The sequence below is a fragment of the Gobius niger genome, assembly GCF_951799975.1.
Source record: "Gobius niger genome assembly, chromosome: 2".
NCBI lineage: Eukaryota > Metazoa > Chordata > Actinopteri > Gobiiformes > Gobiidae > Gobius > Gobius niger.
In genome coordinates, this window is record NC_136853.1 from 45,532,231 (window position 1) to 45,555,321 (window position 23,091).

At 40.1% G+C, this 23,091-nt stretch overlaps 1 protein-coding gene across 12 annotated transcripts in view; it reads right to left on the minus strand.

The window, feature by feature from the left end:
- The window catches only part of cacna1c (calcium channel, voltage-dependent, L type, alpha 1C subunit), a 373,377-nt gene that overhangs the window by 169,314 nt on the left and 180,972 nt on the right, over positions 1-23,091 (minus strand). For all 12 annotated transcript variants that reach the window (XM_079552350.1, XM_079552351.1, XM_079552357.1 and 9 more), the window contains exons 4-7: positions 22,451-22,590; positions 8,692-8,844; positions 2,219-2,418; positions 381-484 (exon numbers count right to left, since the gene is read on the minus strand). In XM_079552350.1, coding sequence (XP_079408476.1) covers positions 381-484; positions 2,219-2,418; positions 8,692-8,844; positions 22,451-22,590 — 597 coding nt within the window. The remainder of the gene's footprint in view (positions 1-380; positions 485-2,218; positions 2,419-8,691; positions 8,845-22,450; positions 22,591-23,091) is intronic.

A 23,091-nucleotide genomic window follows, 5' to 3' on the forward strand; every position in this document is an offset into this window, starting at 1 on the left:
AGCTACTAGCCAGTCTCAGCTAATTCTCTCTTACAGATACTGTACAGCTGAGTGTGTTTTCACCACTTCACTTTTATGCTTTGGACGACTACATTTTGCATTTGGCACCAACCTTGTCCAGCCGATGATAAATGAATACCTCTACTTCGATAGAAAACTCCAAATAACACAGGTAAGGCAGTCCAGATGATTACTAATAAAACCTTTCTACCTCCAAATTGATCTTTACACCTCGGAGAGAGTGGGTCAGGTCAAACAGCATAAAAAAACAACAATACCCAAACCACTGAGGTGCGGCTGCGGTTCGGGGGAGTCTCGCTGCATCGGCCGTTTCCGTTTGAAAACCACACAACGGGTACATGACGACTACAAGATCTTACCCGCTCAACACACCCAGAACCAGATTGAGAACGAAAAAGGAGCCGAAGATGACGAGAGAGACAAAGTAGACCCATGGCAGTTCATAGCCCATAGCGTCCTGCATCTGAGAGAGGGGGAAGGTCGGAAAGGCAGGGGGGGGCGGTGAGGAGCAAACAATGAGCAAACAGTGTCAGTGGAAAAAGAGAAAAATATGGGTTAAAAAACAGCTGCAGAGAGAACTGGAGGCGCATCGAGTTACTGGGCTTGACTCTGAGAGATGTTAGCAGAATGTGGAAGTCAAAAATCCATCCCAAATGATGATCTCTCTCTGAATGTGTGACTATGTGAAAAGTTAACTCAAAACTTAAAATAACCCCTTTAAAACGCATTGTCCGTAACTTAGGAACTTTGCGGCATTTTTCTAAAGCAGTGGTTCTCAAACTGGGGTAATTGTGCCACTGGTGGAGCTTCTGGTGCTTTTTAGGGTCACTTTTTGTATGTTTTAGTACTGCAGTTAAAGAAACACCTGAACCGAGCACATTTTCTCCAGTTTGGCTTTACCCCAAGTCCAAAAAGCTTCTGTGAAAATAGCGACAGAACTGAGACGAAAACAATGATGGAAATGTGACAAAAAAAGTGAGAAAACATTGACAAAAAGTGACGAAAAATGTATGAATAAAATGGGAAAAATGTCACAAGAAATTGACAAGAAATTGACGAAAAAATGACAAAAATGTGATAAAAAAATGACAAAAAATGACAAAAATGGGATCAAATTTGACAAACAAAATGACCAAAATATAACAAAACAATGACGAAAATTTGATTATAAATTGACGAAAAATGAAAAAAATGTGACAAAAAATTACAAAAATGTGATAAAAAATGACAAAAAATTAACAAAAAAATGACGGAAATTTGATAAAAAAATTGACGAAAAAATGTGATTAAAAAATGAAAAAAATGTGATAAAAAAATGACAAAAAATGACAAAAATGTGATTAAAAAATGACAAAAATGTTATCAAAAAATGACAAAAAAAATGACAAAAATGTGATAAAATTTGACTAAAAATGACGAAAAAATGAAAAAAATGTGACCAAAAAAAATGAGAAAAATGTGACACAAAAATTACAAAAATGTGATAAAAATTGGACAAAAAAAATACTAAAAATTGACAAAAATGTGACAAAAAAAAAAAAAAAAAATGATGAAAAAGTTACAAAAATGAGTCGAATACCCAACAAAAAAATGATGGAACAAAAATCTGATGACGTGAGGAAAAAGATCCTCTCGGTTCAGGCGGGAGTTAAGAGGTTAACCTATACAACTCTTAAAAAACAAAGAAAAACAATGGCTAAAACAAAAATGAATTAAATTTAGAACAAATAATGGCACCCTGGTAAACTAGCATGTACGCTACGACGCCATAATAATAATATTAAAATACATATTTCATCTATATGCTCTGGCCACCCCAATTTGTCCCGACGCCCAGGTTGAGAACCCCTGCTCTAAAGGACTGTATTCTTTGTTTGTTTTCCCAGTAATGAAATGCATTCTACAAGGCTAAACAAATAGCAGGGATTTACTTTGTGAAGAGCAGACAGCACCAAGCTCTTGTGGAAAGTAAACGCTGTGAATAATAGATGAGGCGGTGCTTGTGTGTACAGTTCTCAAACAGAAAAGAGTTCAGCGGGAGAACAGAAGTGCAGGGTGTGGAGCCAGTAAGCTCTCGGAGTCATAATAATAATCACTCGAGACAAAGCTAGCTAAAACGGCTACGCTAAACTGAATGTGCCTGAACTAAACAGAGCAGAAAACCACGATCCGTGTTGGGTTCTGGGGTTCGACTCACCCAGTAGAGCACGTCCGTCCAGCCCTCCATGGTGATGCACTGGAACACGGTCAGCATGGCGAAGGCGAAGTTGTCGAAGTTCGTGATGCCGTCGTTGGGCCCCTCCCACCCCATCCTGCACTCCGTCCCGTTGCGGTAGCAGTGGCGGCCGTAGCCCCCGTCCGGCGCGCACGGGGCGGGTTTTTCCTCTGCGTTTAGGCCTGGAAGAAGAGAATAAAAACAACAGAAAATCCCTTTAAAATATGTAAAAAGTTAAGGTTAAAGCATGCTTGTGATTTGACCAGTGGGCGACCGGATCAAAATCATCTCCAAACCTTGTGCTGATCTCGTACCCTCTGTCCAACTTAACTAGCTTTGCTGACACTTTGCTGCAGGATTGATTTTAGAATGTTGATCTTGTCTGTTCACATCAGGGAGGTCCGTGCCCAGATCCCATTTCAGCAGCGGTGTAGTCTACGTGAAACGCAGGTATACGCCGTATAACCACTATAACGCCTGCAGAATTTCAGTATAACCACTACAAAGTGGGAAAAGATACGTAGCTATCACTCATTTGCACAGTTGTTACGGCCCCAGGCCTCCAGGGTCCCTCCTTTTTGTATATTTTTGGTTGTGTGGCCTAAACCTGCTTTTTCCCCCATGTAAATTTGCTGCTGTGGTCCTGGGCTGCGATTGGTGGAGCGGTTCTACACCTGGGGGGAGCTCGTTAAAGCCACCTGTGCCAGCCACTCCTATAAAAGGACTCCACCGTGGCTCATTCAGGGCTGCTGTGCTGCGTCCGAAACGAGCAGATTGCTAAGAGCTCTTACGCCAAACCGGATGTGCGTCAGCGTCCGCCATGACAAGATGCTTCCGAATTGGTCTGTCAGTTAGGAAGGAGTTTGGAAAAGGAGCTTCGATGCTAACTATCATAGCCACTTTAGCATAGGGACCTCGGGTGCTAACTAACCGGTGATTAGGAGCTATGTCCCATCCCACAAGCCCCCTCAGCCCCATGAGTGATTCATGCGCAACCGCTGTTGATTGACAGGAGCACATTTAATAATAAAAATAATAATAATTAAAAATTAAGATTCTGCACAAGCCAAACTTTATAAAGTGATAAATCCATGTTGTCGTCCCCACAGCTCAGTCACATGTCAGTGTTAAAGAGGAAACTCAGGAAACGGATTAAATGCTTTTGTTTGGATCATTTGCTGCTGTCGCTTTAAGAAACAGCTGCTGAAATAAAATAACACTAAAGGGAAATGTTTGGATCATTTGGATTTATTTTTCTCCTCAAATGTCTTTGTTTGGACACTATGTTGTTGTTGGACACTAGGGGGCGACACGCACTTTTGTTTGGCCTGCACTCCACCAATAACTTTAAAGAAGAAGAAAAACAGCTGTTGGTGATGTCACTTCCCCTTCCCCTGTTTAAGGACGGACGGATTGTTCAAATGCTGCTGAAGCTCTAGTTCACTAACTGCACAGATCTAACAGTCGACCCATGAAAGGTTAAGGAGTTAGTTGCTAGTGTTAGTGCTTAGAGGCTACAATTTGATGGTTTCGGATTGAGCCCTGGTCTTTGTGGCCAGTACGCCATTTTGTCTGTGTTCCTTCTCGTCGGTCATGACTTCCTGTATTTTCTAGGAACACTCGGTTTTAGTTACTTTAGATTGTGTCCCATTTTGTTTGTCACTCGTTTTGTTATTAGGCCTTTGGTGACTAGTTTTGGAGACGCTCGTTAGCTTTTGTCAAATTGGTTTTGTTTTTTCATTTTAGTGTCTTGTCTTTGGTTGACCTTCTGTAAATATTGTAAATAGCCTTTGTTTGGTTATTTTTGTTATACACCTTATGTTAAGATTACCTTTTACACTCCTTTTATTAAATTACAACTTTATTTATCCATTTTACATCTTGGTTTTTGTTACTTCCTTTACTAGCAGAGCCGGGTCGCAACACAGTGTTATTTTTGCACTTTCTGTCCGTTTGGAGACCAGCACAAACTTTTCCTCCCCTGAAAACGAGAGAAGATCGGCTCATCTCCCACCCATGGTTTTGTGTGTGGGGGAGTTTACAGGCGCGAGAGCCCGGTGGTTGACTGGTGGGGGGGTTGGTGAAAGCAGACTGGGCTTAAAACTTAAATGAACAACATTGAAGTTTTCATTTTGGCTTCAGTCCCACAGCCTTATAGTCGAGCTACAGCCTTTGAACATTCCTATAGGTCTATTGCTTGTTATTTCAATAACATTTATATTCACAGTTTGGTTTAAAATCTATTTAATTGTCGATGATACATTTAATATTATTAATAGTTTGTGACGGGAATTTTTTTTTTCAGAGCATATAATTGGCTATCCCCCACGCCTGCTAAAAAATACAGTCTACCCACTAGAAAACTGAAGACCACACCACTGCATTTCAGGGTTTCTACAGGCGGCAGCAAGGCAAATATAATGCCTTTTAATGCCTAAATACTAGACATTGGATCCTACAAATGCAAGAAATCTTGGCATATTTCAACTGTAAACCTACAAACAGGGGAGTGAGGGAGATTTTTTTGATTTGGAGATACCGTATTTTCCGGTATCATTATATTATTAAAGGGAGGAAAATAGATACAAATCTCCACTTCGACCACTGCGTGAAACATCAATACTTTCACCTGCCGTGTCTCGCCTTAATAGAAAAGTCTCTTCTCTCAATATATTTTCAAATAGCAATAATTTGTGTGATTTCGTTGTAGTGTTACAATCGTTTCAGTCTCGTTTCAAATCCTTTGGCGAGCGACGTAACCGGGCCGGACACTTTAATAACACACAATCAAGATCATTTGCACAGCTTGCGCTAATAGATTTACATTTTTCAAAACACCGTCAAGTATTCGCCGAGGTTAAACACAGGTTAAACGGCTGAAGTGAGAGGAAAATCAATGTGGAAATGCGCCGCGCTAATTATACAAAACAAGCTCTCTGGGGCCGCGTATGCCATAACCTGGCACTCAGAGCGTCCGCGGTAAACGCTCCTCGTGGGAGCCATCGCCGCCGTAACAACACTCAAGCCCGTTTATACCTTCAGGGCTCTGGAGGACCTGCCTCACATCCTTTAGGGCTGATGCTGCTCTCTCGATTACAGCCCGGATCCATCGCTGCAGAATCTAAACGACGTCCTGAGTAGTTAATGAAGGTGATCTTTAAACAGTACGAGATCTGTTTTCAAAAAGATTGTTATAGGGCTGTGCAATTAATCGAAATTCGATTACGATTTCGATTACAACAGTAAACGATTACAAAATTAGCATAATCGCAAAAAATCGATTATAATTTTTTTTTTCTTTCTAATTTTTGGATTTTTGTCTTTTTTTTGATGGATTTTTGTCACTTTTTTGATGGATTTTTGTCACTTTTTTTGATGGATTTTTGTCTTTTTTTATGTATTTTTGTCACTTTTTTTGCTGGATTTTTGTCTTTTTTTAATGTATTTTTGTCACTTTTTTTGATGGATTTTTGTCACTTTTTTTGATGGATTTTTGTCACTTTTTTGCTGGATTTTTGTCACTTTTTTTGATGGATTTTTGTCTTTTTTCTGCTGGATTTTTGTCTTTTTTCTGCTGGATTTTTGTCTTTTTTTTGATGGATTTTTGTCTTTTTTTTGATGGATTTTTGTCACTTTTTTTGATGGATTTTTGTCACTTTTTTGCTGGATTTTTGTCACTTTTTTTGATGGATTTTTGTCTTTTTTTTTGATGGATTTTTGTCTTTTTTTGGATGGATTTTTGTCACTTTTTTGATGGATTTTTGTAAATTTTAGACTCATAGTTTTACTTCAGTATTGCTACGTTGAAGCAATATTGCTCACGTAAAAAGTAAAAGTACTCTGTCATAAAAGTACTCCTGCCAGAACTGCATAAACGCATACTAGCGCTGGGATAAAATATTGAATCACAATACGTTTTGCTGCAAATAGCAAGTATCGATACTCTATCGAGTATCGCAATACTAATACTATTTTTATCCTGCAGTTTCACAGCACTTTGTTACATTTTGTGTTAATGCACTTTTCAATGTTAAAGGAACAGGCCAGCGTTTTTCCACACTGAGATATGTTCTTACCTGAGCTGTGACGAGTTCTTTAGGACCTGTCTGATCTTCAGTCACGTAAACACAGCGCAGACGGCGTTAGCATTTAGCCTCTCCCTCTCTCCACTATAGCTCCAAAACAGGTCAAGATAGAAGCTACCAAGCTCTTCCACGTTTCCCCTATTTAAACATGGTTACGGGAAGTGTTCCACTACAAAGTATAATTACACACAATTAAACAATGTGGATTTTCTAAGCGGATAAAAGGGGGGACTATATTGTAAGGCGTAATAATACCAGGAGTAGTTCGACATCCGCACAGTAAAGTGAAGATTACTGCACGGATTTCGAACTACTCCTGGTATTATTACGCCTATTTTGACCTGTTTTGGAGCTGCAGTTACACGTATGACCTGAGGTGGCAGTAGTGAGTATAAAATGGCTAACTTGCATCTAGCCCTTTTAACCTCTTACCACCCGCCAAAACCAAATGCATTCTCTCCTCTTTGCTATTGTCGTCACTTTTTATTTCCCTTATGCATTTTTGTCATTTTTTGCTGGATTTTTGTCACTTTTTTGCTGAGTAGTTCGAAATCCGCGCAGTAATCTTCACTTTACTGTGCGGATGCCAAACTACTCCTGGTATTATTACGCCTTACAATATAGTTCCCCCTTTTATCCGCTTAGAAAATCCACATTGTTTAATTTTGTGCAATTATACTTTGTAGTGGAACACTTCACGTAACCATATTTAAATAGGGAAAACGTGGAAGAGCTTGGTAGCTTCTATCTTGACCTGTTTTGGAGCTATAGAGGAGAGAGGGAGAGGCTAAATGCTAACGCCGTCTGCGCTGTGTTTACGTGACTGAAGATCAGACAGGTCCTAAAGAACTCGTCACAGCTCAGGTAAGAGCATATCTCAGTATGTAGAAACGGTGGCCTGTTCCTTTAACACTTCAATAAATGGCATTTGGTTTATAAACTTTGGACACGTGACTGTTCTTTTTACACCATTTTAAAGGGGTTAGATGCAAGTTGGCCATTTTATGCTCACTACTGCCACCTCAGGTCATACGTGTAACTGCAGCTTCTATATTCAGCTCGTGCATGACGGCACTTCAGACCCGAAATAACACCTTTCTGAGAGACAGTGCAGGATTTTCGAGGCAGTTGTGGTGAACAGGTCTGAGCTCATTCTACACATCAGGACATGGAGGAACATGTGGGGGAGGAAAATACTTCATTTTAACATTGCTAAACTCCGTGTAGTCCCTTTAAGGTAAACTTATCATCATTACTATCATCACTAATTTACTTTTCTTCAGTCTTTCTTACACAGTTTATTTCATTGGTTTAAGATTTCAACATTGTGGTTTAAATCCAATAGAACGTGTTGAAATGCCGTAGTAAAGTATTGAAATAATATTATCGCACAGTTCATAAGATAAGTTAAGAGATAAGATGATCCAATAGTAAATAGAGGCGTCTTATATACCAGTGGTTCTCAACCTTTTGGAGCCGCGACCCCCATTATAACAGGTAAAGGGGTTCGTGACCCCCCACCCGGGCTATGGTTAAATAGTGGAGATAAGTTCTCATAATGTTGTTTATAGGACCGCATTTTATTTTATTTATTTACTTATTATTATTATTTTTATTATTACTATTATTATTTTTTTTCCATGTCTTTTAATTGTTCTTTTTTTTTTTTCGGGGGGTTAATTTTTTTATTTTGGGGATTTTAGCGACAAAACTGAGACAAAACAAGGATGAAAATGTGAAAAAAAGACAAAAAATCCAAAAATTTGACCAAAAAAATGATAAAAATTTGACAAAAAAGTGAGAAAAAATTGACGAAAAATTCAGAAAAAATGGACCAAAATTGGACAAAAAAGTGAGAAAAATGTACAAAAAAAATCGAAACATTTGACAAAAAAAGTGACAAAAAATGTCCAAAAATTTGACCAAAACAATCGAAAAATTTGACAAAAAAGTGAGAAAAAAATGACGAAAAAATGTTTTTAAAAAAAGTGACAAAAAATTGACAAAACGTGAGAAAAAATGGACGAAAAATTGAGAAAAAATTGAGAAAAAATGGACGAAAAAGTGAAAAGAATGTACCTGACTTGTCAATAAACAAAAAGTTAAAAAAAACAAATGGCTGAAATAAAATTCATGAAACTACGAACAAATAATGGCCCTCTGGTACAATAGCAAACACATGATACAATAAAACATTAGATTGTTTGCAAACGAAAATATGTAGATTTTATCTAAATGATCTGGCGACCCCCCAAATTTGTCTCGCGACCCCCAGGTTGAGAACCACTGTTATATACGACTCCTTTGTGACTGGAGGCTCTGACTGACAGTTCTTTTTGGATTTGCTTCCCTAAAGTGTATACTACTCACTTGTGATGCTGTGAACGCAGGTCTTGTGCATCTTGCCCATGAAGAGCTCGAGGCCGATGATGGCGTAGATGATGATGACGAAGAGGACGAGGAGAGCGATGTGCAACAAGGGCACCATGGCTTTGATGATGGAGTTCAACACCACCTGTAAACCTGGAGAGCACAAAGAGACAAAGGTTTATAACAGAGCGGGAACAGGCCTTTGTGGGCGACCGCTCTGTGCCGAGGCCGTGGGAACCCAGGGTGCTGAGGGCGCCGCAGCACCCCCTGGTGGAGAGGTGGGAAGTGCAGGCAATATTAACCCCTTAACTCCCACCTGAACCGAGCACATTTTCTCCAGCTTTACCCCCAGTCCAAAAGCTTCTGGGAAACAGGTGTGAAAATAGCAACAAAACTGAGACGAAAACAAGGATGAAAGAGTGACAAAAAATTTACAGAAAATGACAAAAATTTGACAAAAAAGTGAGAAAAAATAGACGAAAAAGTGATAAGAATTTGATGAAAAAATGACAAAAAATTTAGAAAAAATGACAAAAATTGACAAAAAATTGACAAAAAACTGAGAAAAATTTGGCAAAAAATGACAAAAAAAATGGACGAAACAGTGATAAGAATTTGATGAAAAATTGACAAAAAAATTACAAAAAATGACCAAAAAAATTCGAAATAATGAGAAAAATTGACAAAAATTTGACAAAACAGTGAGAAAAAATTTGACGAAAAATTGAGAAAAAATTGACAAAAAAGTGATAAGAATTTGACAAAAAAATGTGACTAATTTGACGAAAAAGTTACAAAAAATTAACAAAAAATTGACAAAAATTTGACAAAAAACAAAAAAATGGAGAAAAAGTGACAAAAAATGTACAAAAAATGTACAAAAAATTGACAAAAATTTGACAAAAATTTGACGAAAAATTGAGAAAGAATGGACGAAAAAGTGATAAGAATTTGACCAAAAAAAAAAGAATAATTTGACGAAAAAGTGACAAAAAATTAACAAAAATTGACAATAAATTAACAAAAAAAGGACGAAAAAGTGATAAGAATTTGACCAAAAAAATGCGAATAATTTGACGAAAAAGTGACAAAAAAGTCACGAAAATTTGACAAAAATGAGACGACTGCCCAACAAAAAAAGTGCTGGAAAAAAATCTGATGTGAGGAAAAAGATCAATTTAGTTTTGTAGGTCTTTCAGATGAGGCGTTACACTGGCCTACAGGATTTGGGTAAAGCTGAACTGGAGAAAATGCTCTCGGTTCAGGCGGGAGTTAAGAGGTTAATCAATAGGATTTATGCACAGAAAAAGTATTTTGGGGGTACATTTTGTCCCTCAGCGCCCCCTAACTAAAACATCTTCCCACGGCTCTGCTCTGGGCTGATGGACCAAAGCCATGTTTACACACTGGGGGAGTCAGGCCCCCCGTTCGTACGTCTTTGGATCCGTTACATCCAGATACGGGACTCAAGTGAGGTCAGAACAGACTGGCCATATGAGACAGAGGGGCCACCAGTCCCGCCTCAACCGAGCTTTACCCAAATCTAAAAGCTAAAAAGAAAAGCATCAAAATAGCGAGAAAAAGAGGCTGAAAAGTCAACACAAACGTGAGAAAAACACGGACAAAAAATTACGTGACGAAAAGTTTCCATCACTTTTGTAGGTCTTAGCTTTCCTTTGCTCTCCAGTCGAGAAGCTTTTAGATTTGGGTAAAGCCCAGTATTACAAAAACATGAATCCAAAAGGAATTCCGTGGAGTATGGTGCGCCACAAGGTTCAGTTTTGGGACCATTATTATTTATTATTTATATTAATGATTTTGCTTCTGTTTCTACGACCGCCTTTCCCGCTCTTTTTGCTGATGATGCCGATCAAAAAAATGATAATAAAAAGCCGAACTGGGGAAAATGCACTCGTTAATGTTAAGGCGGGGGGTCAGAGGTTAAAAAGTGTATTTGTGGAAGTCACAATTACGCTAATTTGGGCCCGGCTGGTCAGAGTCCAGGGCTGTTTTTCAGTCCCAGTCCAGCCCCTGTTATCTTGTAGATATATTACACAGGAAACAAACACGATTCATGAAAAAATAACACTAGGGCCGGGAAAATTATCGCAAATTGTGTTAAAATTACCCAATTAGCGCGTTGAAATAAATTAATATAAGCGTACAAATCCTCTACTCTGTGAAAATGACGGGCCTGGCGATCTCCGCTGCTGTGGGCGGCTGTCGTGACACGGCAAAACCCAAACCGAGTCAAAACAAGAGCTATAGATCCTGACACGGGATGGAAGCCAGTGTCAGCGATATTAATGAAACTGTGCACCAGACGGGAAGGAAGTCTGTAAACTCTACAGCGGTAGGACCTTGTCACGCACAAACCACGTATTTATTCAGACTCCACTGCCGCCCAGGCCTCCAGGTTCCCTCCTTTTTGTATATTTTTGTTTGTGTGGCCTAAACCTGTTTTTTTCCCCCATGTAAATTTGCTGCTGTGGTCCTGGGCTGCCGCCTGATTGGGGGAGCAGCTCAACACCTGGGGGGGGGAGCTCGTTCAAGCCACCTGTGCCAGCCACTCCTATAAAAGGACTCCACCGTGGCTCATTCGGGGCTGCTGGTCCTTGTGCACTACAAAAAGTAAACATCAAGCATTGGCTTAAATGACTTGAATTGAGGAAATGTATCTTGTTTTAAACGGTTTTCACTCATTGAGACACTTTTCCTGATCGGACCAAGTTTACTTTGCTTGTTTGAGGACATTTCTGACCAGTTCTAGGGTAAATCTCGCTTGAAATAAGAGTTCAAAGTTAAAAGTAAAAACGCCAATGAGATAAGACCAATTTTCTTTCCCCATTGGCAAAGAAAATGACCTGAAATAAGGACGAAACGTATCGAAACAAGTCAGAAACATCTCAGGACAAGTGAAATAATCTAGGACAAATGCCCAACAACTTCTTAACAAGTCAAAACAGCTAAAATTTGGATTATTGTGCTCACATTGAGATGTTTATACTGATCTAGTTAAATACTTTTTGCAGTGTGGCCAGGACGCCATTTTGTCTGTGTCCCTTCTGGTCGGTCATGACTTCCTGTATTGTCTAGGAACACTCGGTTTTAGTTACTTTAGATTGTGTCTCATTTTGTTTGTCACTCGTTTTGTTATTAGGCCTTTGGTGACTAGTTTTGGAGACGCTCGTTAGCTTTTGTCAAATCGGCTTGTTGCACAATGTGGCTACGCTAGTTCCTCTGAGCTGAAGCTGTGGGCGCTAGTACTTCCTGTTCGTATTCATTTCCATTAAGATTAGCTCAGACCAGTGAGTTCCTGGTAGAAATATTTCCATAGAGGAGACGTTTATGTTTGTGAGGATCAGGGAGTTTGTCTTTAACCTCTTAACTCCCGCCTGAACCGAGAGGATCTTTTTTCCTCACGTCATCAGATTTTTTTTCCATCATTTTTGTCACTTTCTGGTCACATTTTTTTTTTTTTTTTTCATTTTTTCGTCAATTTTTTGTCCCTTTTTTGTAATTTTTTTTGTCACATTTTTATCAATTTTTTATCACATTTTTGTCATTTTTCGTCAATTTCGTGTGACATTTTTTGTGACATTTTTGCCACTTTTTCATAAATTTTTTGTCCCTTTTTTGTCCATTTTTTATCACATTTTTGCCATTTTTTGGTCACATTTTATCACATTTTTGTCACATTTTATCACATTTTTGTAATTTTTTGGTCATTATTTTATCACATTTTTCGTCAATTTTTTGTGACATTTTTGTGACATTTTTGCCACATTTCCATCATTGTTTTCGTCGAGAAAATGTGCTCGGTTCAGGTGGGAGTTAAGGGGTTAATGCATTACACAACTTGAAATAGTGCCTTTATATATATTTTATAGCACATTAGCCTTTAGCTTCAAGACAAACTCTCAATCCTTCATGATCTCAGGCGTCTCTGATCTGAACTTCATGATTTGAACACAATAAATGATCATCTACCGAGAACTCACCGCCCACAACATAATCTTTAGAAAATATGATTATTATTCCAGGAAAAGAAAACAGACAGGAAGTCCAGGCGCTCACACCTTCAGGTCAGAGGAGCTAGCATAGCCACACCGTGCAACAGGCCGATTGGTTTTGTTTTTTCATTTTAGTGTCTTGTCTTTGGTTAACCTTCTGTACATATTGTAAGTAGCCTTTGTTCTTATGGTTATTTTTGCCACTCCTTTGTTAAATTTACCTTGTACACTCCTTTTATTAAATTACAACTTTATTTATCCTTGGTTTTTGTTACTTCTACTTTTGTAACAGGGACACAATATCCACCCTTGGCTTTGACCGGGCTGCTCGCACGTTTGTACGGAGTGCACTGAACAGGAGGGAAGAGACCGGTATCACACATTCATCGCTCTGTTTGTGTCCTCCACATAAATAAAAACCCTCTGGAGCCAGGGTTTTAAAGGGATGTTTCAGGATGTTTGACATAGGGCCTCATTTCCTCGTTATCCAGAGTGTTGCTGATTTCTGGAGATATTTTTTTTGTAATTCAAGCAGTTCTTATGTTTGAAGAGTTTCGTGGTGCTAGGCTAGTGCATGTCTATGGTATCAGCTAGCCTGCATTAAAAACAGTGTGACCCGCTCCACAGAGCACCTGAGGCAAATCACTGATAACACCAGACTAACCATATAAATGTCTGTGTCCATAGAGTCATGTTTGGAATATAACTGACCTGCATCACATGAATGATCACATTTTGAGGGACTATTTTCTAGCAGATCACTCCGCCGCCGCGTAGCTTATACAACCACGAAGCTGAAGCTGCTCAAATATAAGGTATTTTAAATGCAAAATGGTTAAAATGACTCTATGGACACAGACATGTATATGGTTAGTCTGGTGTTATCAGTGATTTGCCTCAGGTGCTCTGTGGAGCGGGTCACACTGTTTTTAATGCAGGCTAGCTGATACCATAGACATGTGCTAGCCTTGCACTAGCCTAGCGCCACTAAATTCATCAAATATAAGAACTGCATGGATTTAAAAATATAAATATCTCCAGAAATCAACAACACTCTGGATAACTAAGAAATGAGGCCCTATGTCAAAAATCCTGAAATATCCCTTTAAAGGGGCTGGAAGCAAGTTCGCCATTTTATACTCACTACTGCCACCTCAGGCCATATGTGTAACTGCACCTTCTGTATTAAGCTCGTGCATGACGGCAATTCGGGCCGAAGTGACACATTTTTGAGTGACAGGATTTTAGAGGCAGTTGTGGTGAACAGGTCTGAGCTCATTCTACACATTAGGACATGGAGGAACATGTGGGGGAGGAAAATACTTAATTTTAACATTTTTAAACTCCTTATAGTCCCTTTAAGTTGTCTTTGGGAGTCTGTAAAGTCTGTATAGGATTCTGTATAACAGAGTTCCTCTCGGAGTCGCCCCAGCCACAATGTCTCGCCATGAGGACCATTGACCTGCAGTCAGGGCAACATCTATCTAGTGTTTTTTTGACCGGTGCCCAGTTGTTTTGGTCATATTTACAGCTTTAACACTGAAATAGTTTACATTCTATAATAGATTCAAACTATAAGTGTTATGGTGTAATAAGAATTAATCAGCTGGTGATGGTGCAACCCTGTGACAACCCTTGATAAAAAATGCTGCTGCCAAAAGAAAATCCCTTTTAAACCGGCCCTGACCTTATCGCGATGGCAAACAGTAATAAAACGATCGACTCTTTTCTCAGGCGCCGGAGCTCAAAGCGCCGGCGACGCTCTCCCTCCTCGCGGCTCGCTGGAGTATTGATTCTTTTTGGGCGTCGGTGGCTCTGACAGGTTGACAGAAAGCCCATCCACTGCCGAAACTGTCCCGACACGAAACCACAGGAACAGCAGTCTATTCACAGGTCTGAAGAACGCCCGTACGTGCCCGTGTGTGACATATAAAACAGCAATCGCAGTCCAATCTCAGGTCCATTTATCCCCCCGCTCACCCCATCACACCGCACACCTGAGCCCCGGCCACTTCTCCCTTTTTTATTTCAGAGCTCACTGGCTGGAGGTTTGGAGACAGTGGGGGTGAGAGATTCAATCCATGTATGGTCGCAGTGGTTGTACTAATTGTATGTAAGTTTAATTCCATTTGTCGGTAACACTTTACATTACGGGCCGGTAAGTCCGTGGTACTTATAGTGGTAATTACTAGTAATGACAGTGGTACTTACTGTGTAATTACAGTGGTTCCTCTTGGTACTTATTGTGGTACACTGCAAAAAGTATTTAACTAGATCGGCATAAACATCTCAATTTGAGCACAATAATCCAAATGTTTGTTGTTTTGACTTGTTAAGAAGTTCTCGGGCATTTGTCCTGGATTATTTCACTTGTTCTGAGATGTTTCTGACTCGTTTCGATACATTTCGTCCTTATTTCAGGTCATTTTCTTTGCCAATGGGGAAAGAAAAACGGTCTTGTCTCATTGGCAATTTTACTTTCTTATTTCAAGCGAGATTTACCCTAGAACTGGTCTGAAATGTCCTCAAACAAGCAAAGCAAACTCGGTCCGATCAGGAAAAGTGTCTAAATGAGTGAAAACCGCTCAAAACAAGAAACATTTCCTCAATTCAAGTCATTTAAGCCAATGCTTGATATTTACTTTTTGTAGTGTACTTACAGTGGTAATTACAGTGGTAATTACAGTGGTAAGTACTAATATTTACAGTGATAATTCTAGGTTTTTATTGTGGTTCTAAAAGTCATAATTACTAGTAATTAGAAATAGGGTCAGGGAGACACAGAGTTACCACAGTATCTCTCATTACTATGAGATACAGGGGTAACTCTTAGCAATGAAGGTCATACTTCTATGTACTTTGATACTTTAAATGATAGTTTCTAGTAGTTTCAGTGATACATCTATGGTACTTATTGGTACATACTACATACAGAAGTCATTTCTCGGATTGTGTGACTACAAAACATAAATCATAAATCAGCATTAGGGAAAACAACAAGTACAACCTTCATTACTAAGAGTTACCACTGTATCTAGCAGTACAAAACTTGTAATTCTCACTATAGTATCCTTTAAGTACCAAGATAAGTATCTAGAATTACCACTGTAGTTACCACCATAAGTACCACTGTAAGTATTACCGTAAGTACCACTGTAAGAACCACAATAAGTACCTAGAATAACCAGTGTAAATACCACTGTAAGTACCAAGGACTTACCGGCCCGTAAAGTAAAGCGTTACCCATTTGTCTTCTTTGTAACAATACTCAGAAATCTCTGTATCAATTATGTGCTACAGCGTAATGTGACTGATGTACTGCAAAAAGTACCCTACTAACAACAAGGAAAAACATCTTTGTCTTGTTTTAAGGAAAGAATTCTGCCAATGGGGTCAGCATTTTTTTCTTGCTAAGAATTCTTGTTTCTAGAATATTTTTCTCATCATAAAACAAGAAAGAAACACTAAATTTAAGCAAATAAAAAGCTAGAATTAAGCAAAATGTCCTCAGAAAATGGAATCATTTAAGGAAAACATTCTTATTTAGTGAAAAATTGTGGATATTTTACTTAAATGTTGCTTGATTTAAGCAAAATGTTCTAAATTACTCACATTTTTGAGCAAAATGTTCTTAATAAATACTAATATTTAAGGAAAATATGGCCCGCGCCCGGAGACCCGCCTCCATGATGTGGAGCCAGGCTGATGGTCAGAATCACCTGCTGGAGGATTCACCTATTGTACATGTTTTTAGTGGTAGACACGGGGAGAACATGCTCCACACAGAAAGGCCCCGTCCTGGTGGGTGAAGCTGAGGCTCTAACCGCTGTGCCACCGAGCCGCCGTGATCTTAGTTTTTCTTAAAATAAGAACAAATATTCTTTGTCTAAAGCTGAAGAAGATTCAGGAAATTAACATGTTTTTTAGCAAATTTATCTGAACAAATGGCTAGATTTTATTTCCGAAAACAAGATTTTTTTTCTGAAGAAAACTTTGCTCAGTGAGACATTACTACTTTTTAGGGAAAAAATAAGAACTTATTTCTTAAAGTAAGACATTTTTTACTTGCTTAGAATCCACTTTTTGCAGTGTATTTAGACTCATTTATTTTTTACCACACTGCAAAAAGTATTTAACTAGATCAGTATAAACATCTCAGTTTGAGCACAATAATCCACATTTTAGTTGTTCTGACTGGTTAAGAAGTTGTTGGGCATTTGTCCTAGATTATTTCACTTGTTCTGAGATGTTTCTGACTCGTTTCGATACATTTCGTCCTTATTTCAGGTCATTTTCTTTGCCAATGGGGTAAGAAAATTGGTCTTATCTCATTGGCAATATTACTTTCTTATTTCAAGCGAGATTTACCCAAGAACTGGTCTGAAATGTCCTCAAACAAGCAAAGTAAACTCGGTCCGATCAGGAAAAGTGTCTAAATGAGTGAAAACCGCTCAAAACAAGAAACATTTCCTCAGTTCAAGTCATTTAAGCCAATGCTTGATATTTACTTTTTGTAGTGCATATATTATTTCTCCTTTAACATGAACTTGTAAAAAGTCCTGTGGTGTGACTGTAAAAAAAAAACTGTGTGAATCGATGTGTTTCCGCCGGCGTGAAAACAAGGGTCAAGTTTAAAGACGCCATTACTCAGACACTTTGTAAATTAGCAGTTTGGTGTTGTACTTTTATCACTATGTGTGCAGTACTTTACCGCTGTGAGGTTGTGGCGTGTGAGAGAACAGGACAGAGTTCCTGGTGTTACGTGGGAATTCTGGGGTCATGGACAGGGGCGGGACTGGGACTGAAAAACAGCCCTGGACTCGGACCAGCCTGGCCCAAATCAGCGTAATTGTGACACTTCCACAAATACATATTTTAACCTCTTAACTCCCGCCTGAACAGATCCCATTTTCTCCAGTTTGGCTTTACCCTAATCAAAAAGCTTCTTGGGGAAAAGCACCAAAATAGCCACAAGGATGTAAACGCAACAAAAGTGTGACAAAAATTCAACAAAAGTGGGACAAAAACTCAACCAAAAAGTGACAAAAATTCAAGAAAAAGTGACAAAAATTCAAGAAAAAGTGAAAAAAACTCAACAAAAGTGTGACAAAAATTAAACAAAAAAGTGACAAAAATTCAACAAAATGTGACAAAAATTCAACAAAAAAGTGACAAAAATTCAACAAAAATGTGACAAAAACTCAACAAAAAAGTGACAAAAATTCAACCAAAAAGTGACAAAAACTTAACCAAAAAAATTACAAAAACTCAACAAAAGTGTGACCAAAAAGAAAAAAAAAACATAAAAAAGGTGACACAACACAGCAACAGCGCAAGGAAAAAGATCAGTTTTGTGGGTCTTAGCTTTCAAATGAGGTGTTGCACAGGCCTATATAACAGCCAAAGAGGACAGAATGCATTTGGTTCAGGCGGGGGGTAAGAGGTTAACATTAACGAGTGCATTTTCCCCAGTTCGGCTTTTTATTATTATTTTTTTGATCGGCATCATCAGCAGAAAGAACGGGAAAGGTGGTCGCAGAAACAGAAGCAAAATCATTAATATAAATAATAAATAATTACGGTCCCAAAATTGAACCTTGTGGTGCACCATACTATCATTTTTTGTTGTGTTTTTCTCACGTTTTTGTAGTTTTTTCTGTCCGTGTTTTTCTCATGTTTGTGTCGACTTTTCATCCTCTTTTTCTCGCTATTTTGATGCTTTTCTTTTTAGCTTTTAGATTTGGGTAAAGCTCTGCCCACTGCTCCCTACGGGTCGTCCAGCGGCGTCGAGGGGTGAGTCAAATGCAGAGGATACATATTGACAAATAACGCATCTTTACTTACTTAAAGGGGCTGGAAGCAAGTTTGCCATTTTATACTCACTACTGCCACCTCAGGCCATATGTGTAACTGCACCTTCTATATTAAGCTCGTGCATGACGGCAATTCGGGCCGAAGTGACACATTTTTGAGTGACAGGATTTTAGAGGCAGTTGTGGTGAACAGGTCTGAGCTCATTCTACACATTATGACATGGCTGGAACATGTAGGGGGAGGAAAATACTTCATTTTAACAATTTAAACTCCTTATAGTCCCTTTAAATAAACCAAAAACACAGCAGCTGAGTTCTGTGATTCATAATCCTGTTTGAATATAAAGGCGAGACACTGCAGGTGAATAGGGGGAAAAAAAAAAATGTAGAGATGTCAATTTGAAACTTATATATTGCTGTCATCCTGTCATTTTATGTTTTGATATAAAAAATAAGGCATTTTGAGCATTAAAATGGCCAAAATTGCATATATTTTGGGCAACGAATTCAAAATAATGAATTGAGCCAGATTAAATGTTATAGTTTTATTTTATTGACATATTAGTAAGATTTTTTCAGAGGGATTTTGGATATTTTGTTTAGTTTTTCAATAAACTAATCAACAGTGAAAAAATCTGTAAAAACTCAAATTCCGCCTGTTTTTTTTTGTTTCAAAGTTGAATAAATCAGGCTAGGAATAAGATATTAAAAAATCCCTCTGAAAAAACCTTCAGAATCTTGTCATGTCTCAGCCTGTAAAGTGTGGAGTCTGTGGGAGCTTCTATAAGGGCTCAGGCTCTGCCCGAGTGCGGCTTCTCTCATTCAGAGAAAACCAGCCCTGAAGTTTTGTAGCGAGTGCGCATGCTCGGCCCGTTCTTCCACTTTTCCGCTCCAGCGTCTCGTAGGAGGAAAAACACCATATTTGGGTGAAAGCGTCATCACGGGGCCCCTTAGCAGGACACGTGGATGTCAAATCTGTCAATATTTATGAATGAAAACCCGCGGGAAAGACGGCCTTTCTACTTCCGGGTCGCCCCCACCTCGCAGACAAAACATCATCAAATAAACATCATCATTTTTATATCTGACATGAAAACTAAGATGTAAAGGGAGGAAAACAGATACAAATCTCCACTTCCACCACTGCGTGAAAAATAGTAGTTGTTTATTAGCAGCAGCTGTTTCTAGTCTGGAGCTCCTTTGAGACGACGCAGCTCTTATTTAGAAAGCTTCTGCCACTTGTAAAACCCACTGCTTTGCCTTATGTTGTTAAAATGTAGTACAAAGAGGCATAGACTTTAAATTAATATGAAAAGCTGGGCAAAAAGCATTAAATAGTTCTCACTCTGCTAAATTAACCGGCATGAATGTCGCTCACAGCGCCTCCTGTTGGCCAATCCCTCACTGTTCCAGGTGGCTTTCTTCTAAAGGCATTTGAAACATAAACCTGGGGGGGAAACAACTCTCTAAAGCAGGGCTGGGCAGTTCATCTTCATAAGGGGCCAAATGAGAAGCCTGAAGTGAGTCAGCTTAGTGTGTTTTGAACAGCTGATACCGTCGTTTAGTAGGACTATTATTTTCAGCAATGACATCATATTTAGCCATGTCAAGCCAAGGCGTCATTATTTAGGTTATTCAACTTTATAATCCTCGTTCTTTTGTTTGGAAATGAAGTGATGCACTGTAGCGGGGTCTCCAAGTACATTTCCATGGGTCCAAAATAAAACAAAATAACAAATATGATCTTCCTGTCCCCCTCCTGTCAATTTTGCAAATAAAATAAAAAGTTTTAAGTTTAGCAAAATCATAACTTTCTTATGTACAGGTGTTTTTTACACTGAGGGAGGGGGAGCGGAGGTGAAGGAGGTGTCATTATGTCTGCCTGGTTCATCATGTGCTGTAACCGCCTCATAAATGTGTAGTTTTGTGCTCGGGGCGGCAGGAACAGCGCCCCAAACATCTAACCAATGGCTCTGATATAGTATAAAAACGTCACTGTATATCATTAATTCAACCAATCAGAGACGCGCAATAATAAATCTCCGCTGGGCTCTTGGCCTCAGCGCCATCGGAGAATTCACAGGTGAAAGACGAGGACGCGTCTCCTGTAAACAAACGCGAGGAGCAGCTCTGAGCTCACGGACGATCGGAGGAAAAACTTCTCATTTGAGAGACGGAGAAGCTTCTGTTGTTTCCTGAGAGGAGGTGAAAGGATTTAGTCAAACTAATGGACTTGGGATGACTTTCTTCAGTCAGAAGTCACGTTTAAACGGACTTTCCTGGAGGTAGCATGACGATGCTAACTAGCTCGTCTGCTTTAGCTGCTGCTCGTTTATCTCACACTTTGGGACAAACCCTCGCTGACTTGGACAGTTCTGTCCCAGGACGTGGACATTTGATGGAGAGAAGATTCAGGACCGTGAGGAGGAGCTACGACAGGAGAGGGGAACGTCATTCATTCACTGAGGGAAACAGAGGAGGAGCTCCAGGTGCTACAGGAGGAGGAGCTCCAGGTGCTACAGCAGGAGGAGCTCCAGGTGCTACAGGAGGAGGAGCTCCAGGTGCTACAGGAGGAGCTCCAGGTGCTACAGGAGGAGCTCCAGGTGCTACAGTAGGAGGAGCTCCAGGTGCTACAGGAGGAGGAGCTCCAGGTGCTACAGGAGGAGCTCCAGGTGCTACAGGAGGAGGAGCTCCAGGTGCTACAGGAGGAGCTCCAGGTGCTACAGGAGGAGGAGCTCCAGGTGCTACAGGAGGAGGAGCTCCAGGTGTTACAGGAGGAGGAGCTCCAGGTGCTACAGGAGGAGGAGCTCCAGGTGCTACAGGAGGAGCTCCAGGTGCTACAGGAGGAGGAGCTCCAGGTGCTACAGGAGGAGGAGCTCCAGGTGTTACAGGAGGAGGAGCTCCAGGTGCTACAGGAGGAGCTCCAGGTGCTACAGGAGGAGCTCCAGGTGCTACAGGAGGAGGAGCTCCAGGTGCTACAGGAGGAGGAGCTCCAGGTGCTACAGGAGGAGCTCCAGGAGCTACAGGAGGAGCTCCAGGTGCTACAGGAGGAGCTCCAGGTGCTACAGGAGGAGCTCCAGGTGCTACAGGAGGAGGAGCTCCAGGTGCTACAGGAGGAGGAGCTCCAGGTGCTACAGGAGGAGGAGCTCCAGGTGCTACAGGAGGAGGAGCTCCAGGTGCTACAGGAGGAGCTCCAGGTGCTACAGGAGGAGGAGCTCCAGGTGCTACAGGAGGAGGAGCTCCAGGTGCTACAGGAGGAGGAGCTCCAGGTGCTACAGGAGGAGGAGCTCCAGGTGCTACAGGAGGAGGAGCTCCAGGTGCTACAGGAGGAGGAGCTCCAGGTGCTACAGGAGGAGGAGCTCCAGGTGCTACAGGAGGAGGAGCTCCAGGTGCTACAGGAGGAGGAGGACTCTCTTCTAAACGTGAGCTGCACATTATTTCTGAGCGGATCATTTGTCTGACGGTTTATACGGGTTTAAACCTGTGGCTCTGAGGCTCATAATGAAACCACAGCAGGTCTGGGACTAAAACTGTATGAAATCAAAGAGGAAACACCACCTGCCTTTGTTCTGGTTCTGTTGGTGCAAAACACAAATATGTTTAGTGACACTTTAGTCAGAAATTATTCATTTTTTTGTTGAATAAAACTAAGCAATACGTTTTGAATAGATTCTACATAAAATAATAATGTTAAATGCCTCAAAGATAACTTTCTTTTTTAAGTTAAAAACAATGTTTATAAGTATCTTCTAAAATATAGTTGAAGGTAGAGGCAACAGCGCCCCCTGGTTTTCACATCCCCAGCCGCCACTGTCCTTATGTCAGTGCCCTCTGCTGGACACCTGTGGAACTCTTTCCTTTTATTTTCTATTGAAGTCGTGGGCGGGACTGGATCGTCTCCAGGTGTGCTCTACAGGGTTCCGTCATACTCACTGGGGACGCCCGAGACCAGCCGCAGCGGCCGGAGGACCCTGAACGCCCGGAGCGCCTTGACGTCGAAGCCCGCCGCCTTGCCCCCGATGGGAGTGGCTCCGTCCCCCTTCGTCGCCTGCTCCAAGATCGCGCTGAACAACCTGCAGACACGAAACGCCACAAAAACAGGTCAACAGGGAAGTTTGTTTACATGTTTTCTCAGCGCGACGCGTGTGTGTGCAGAAGTCCGTCCACAAACCGGCAGTAAGTGCTGAGAAAACACACATGATGATAGGGCTGTGCAATTAATCGAAATTCGATTACGATTTCGATTACAACAGTAAGCGATTACAAAATTAGCATAATCGCAAAAAATCGATAACAATTTTTTTTTTCAAATGTTTCTTTTTTTAATTGTCACTTTTTTGCTGGATTTTGGGATTTTTTTGCTGGATTTTTGTCATTTTTTTGCTGGATTTTTGTCAATTTTTTGATGGATTTTTGTCATTTTTTGATGGATTTTTGTCACTTTTTTGATGGATTTTTGTCATTTTTTTGATGGATTTTTGTCATTTTTTGATGTTTTTTGTCACTTTTTTGATGGATTTTTGTCATTTTTTTATGTTTTTTTGTCACTTTTTTGATGGATTTTTGTCATTTTT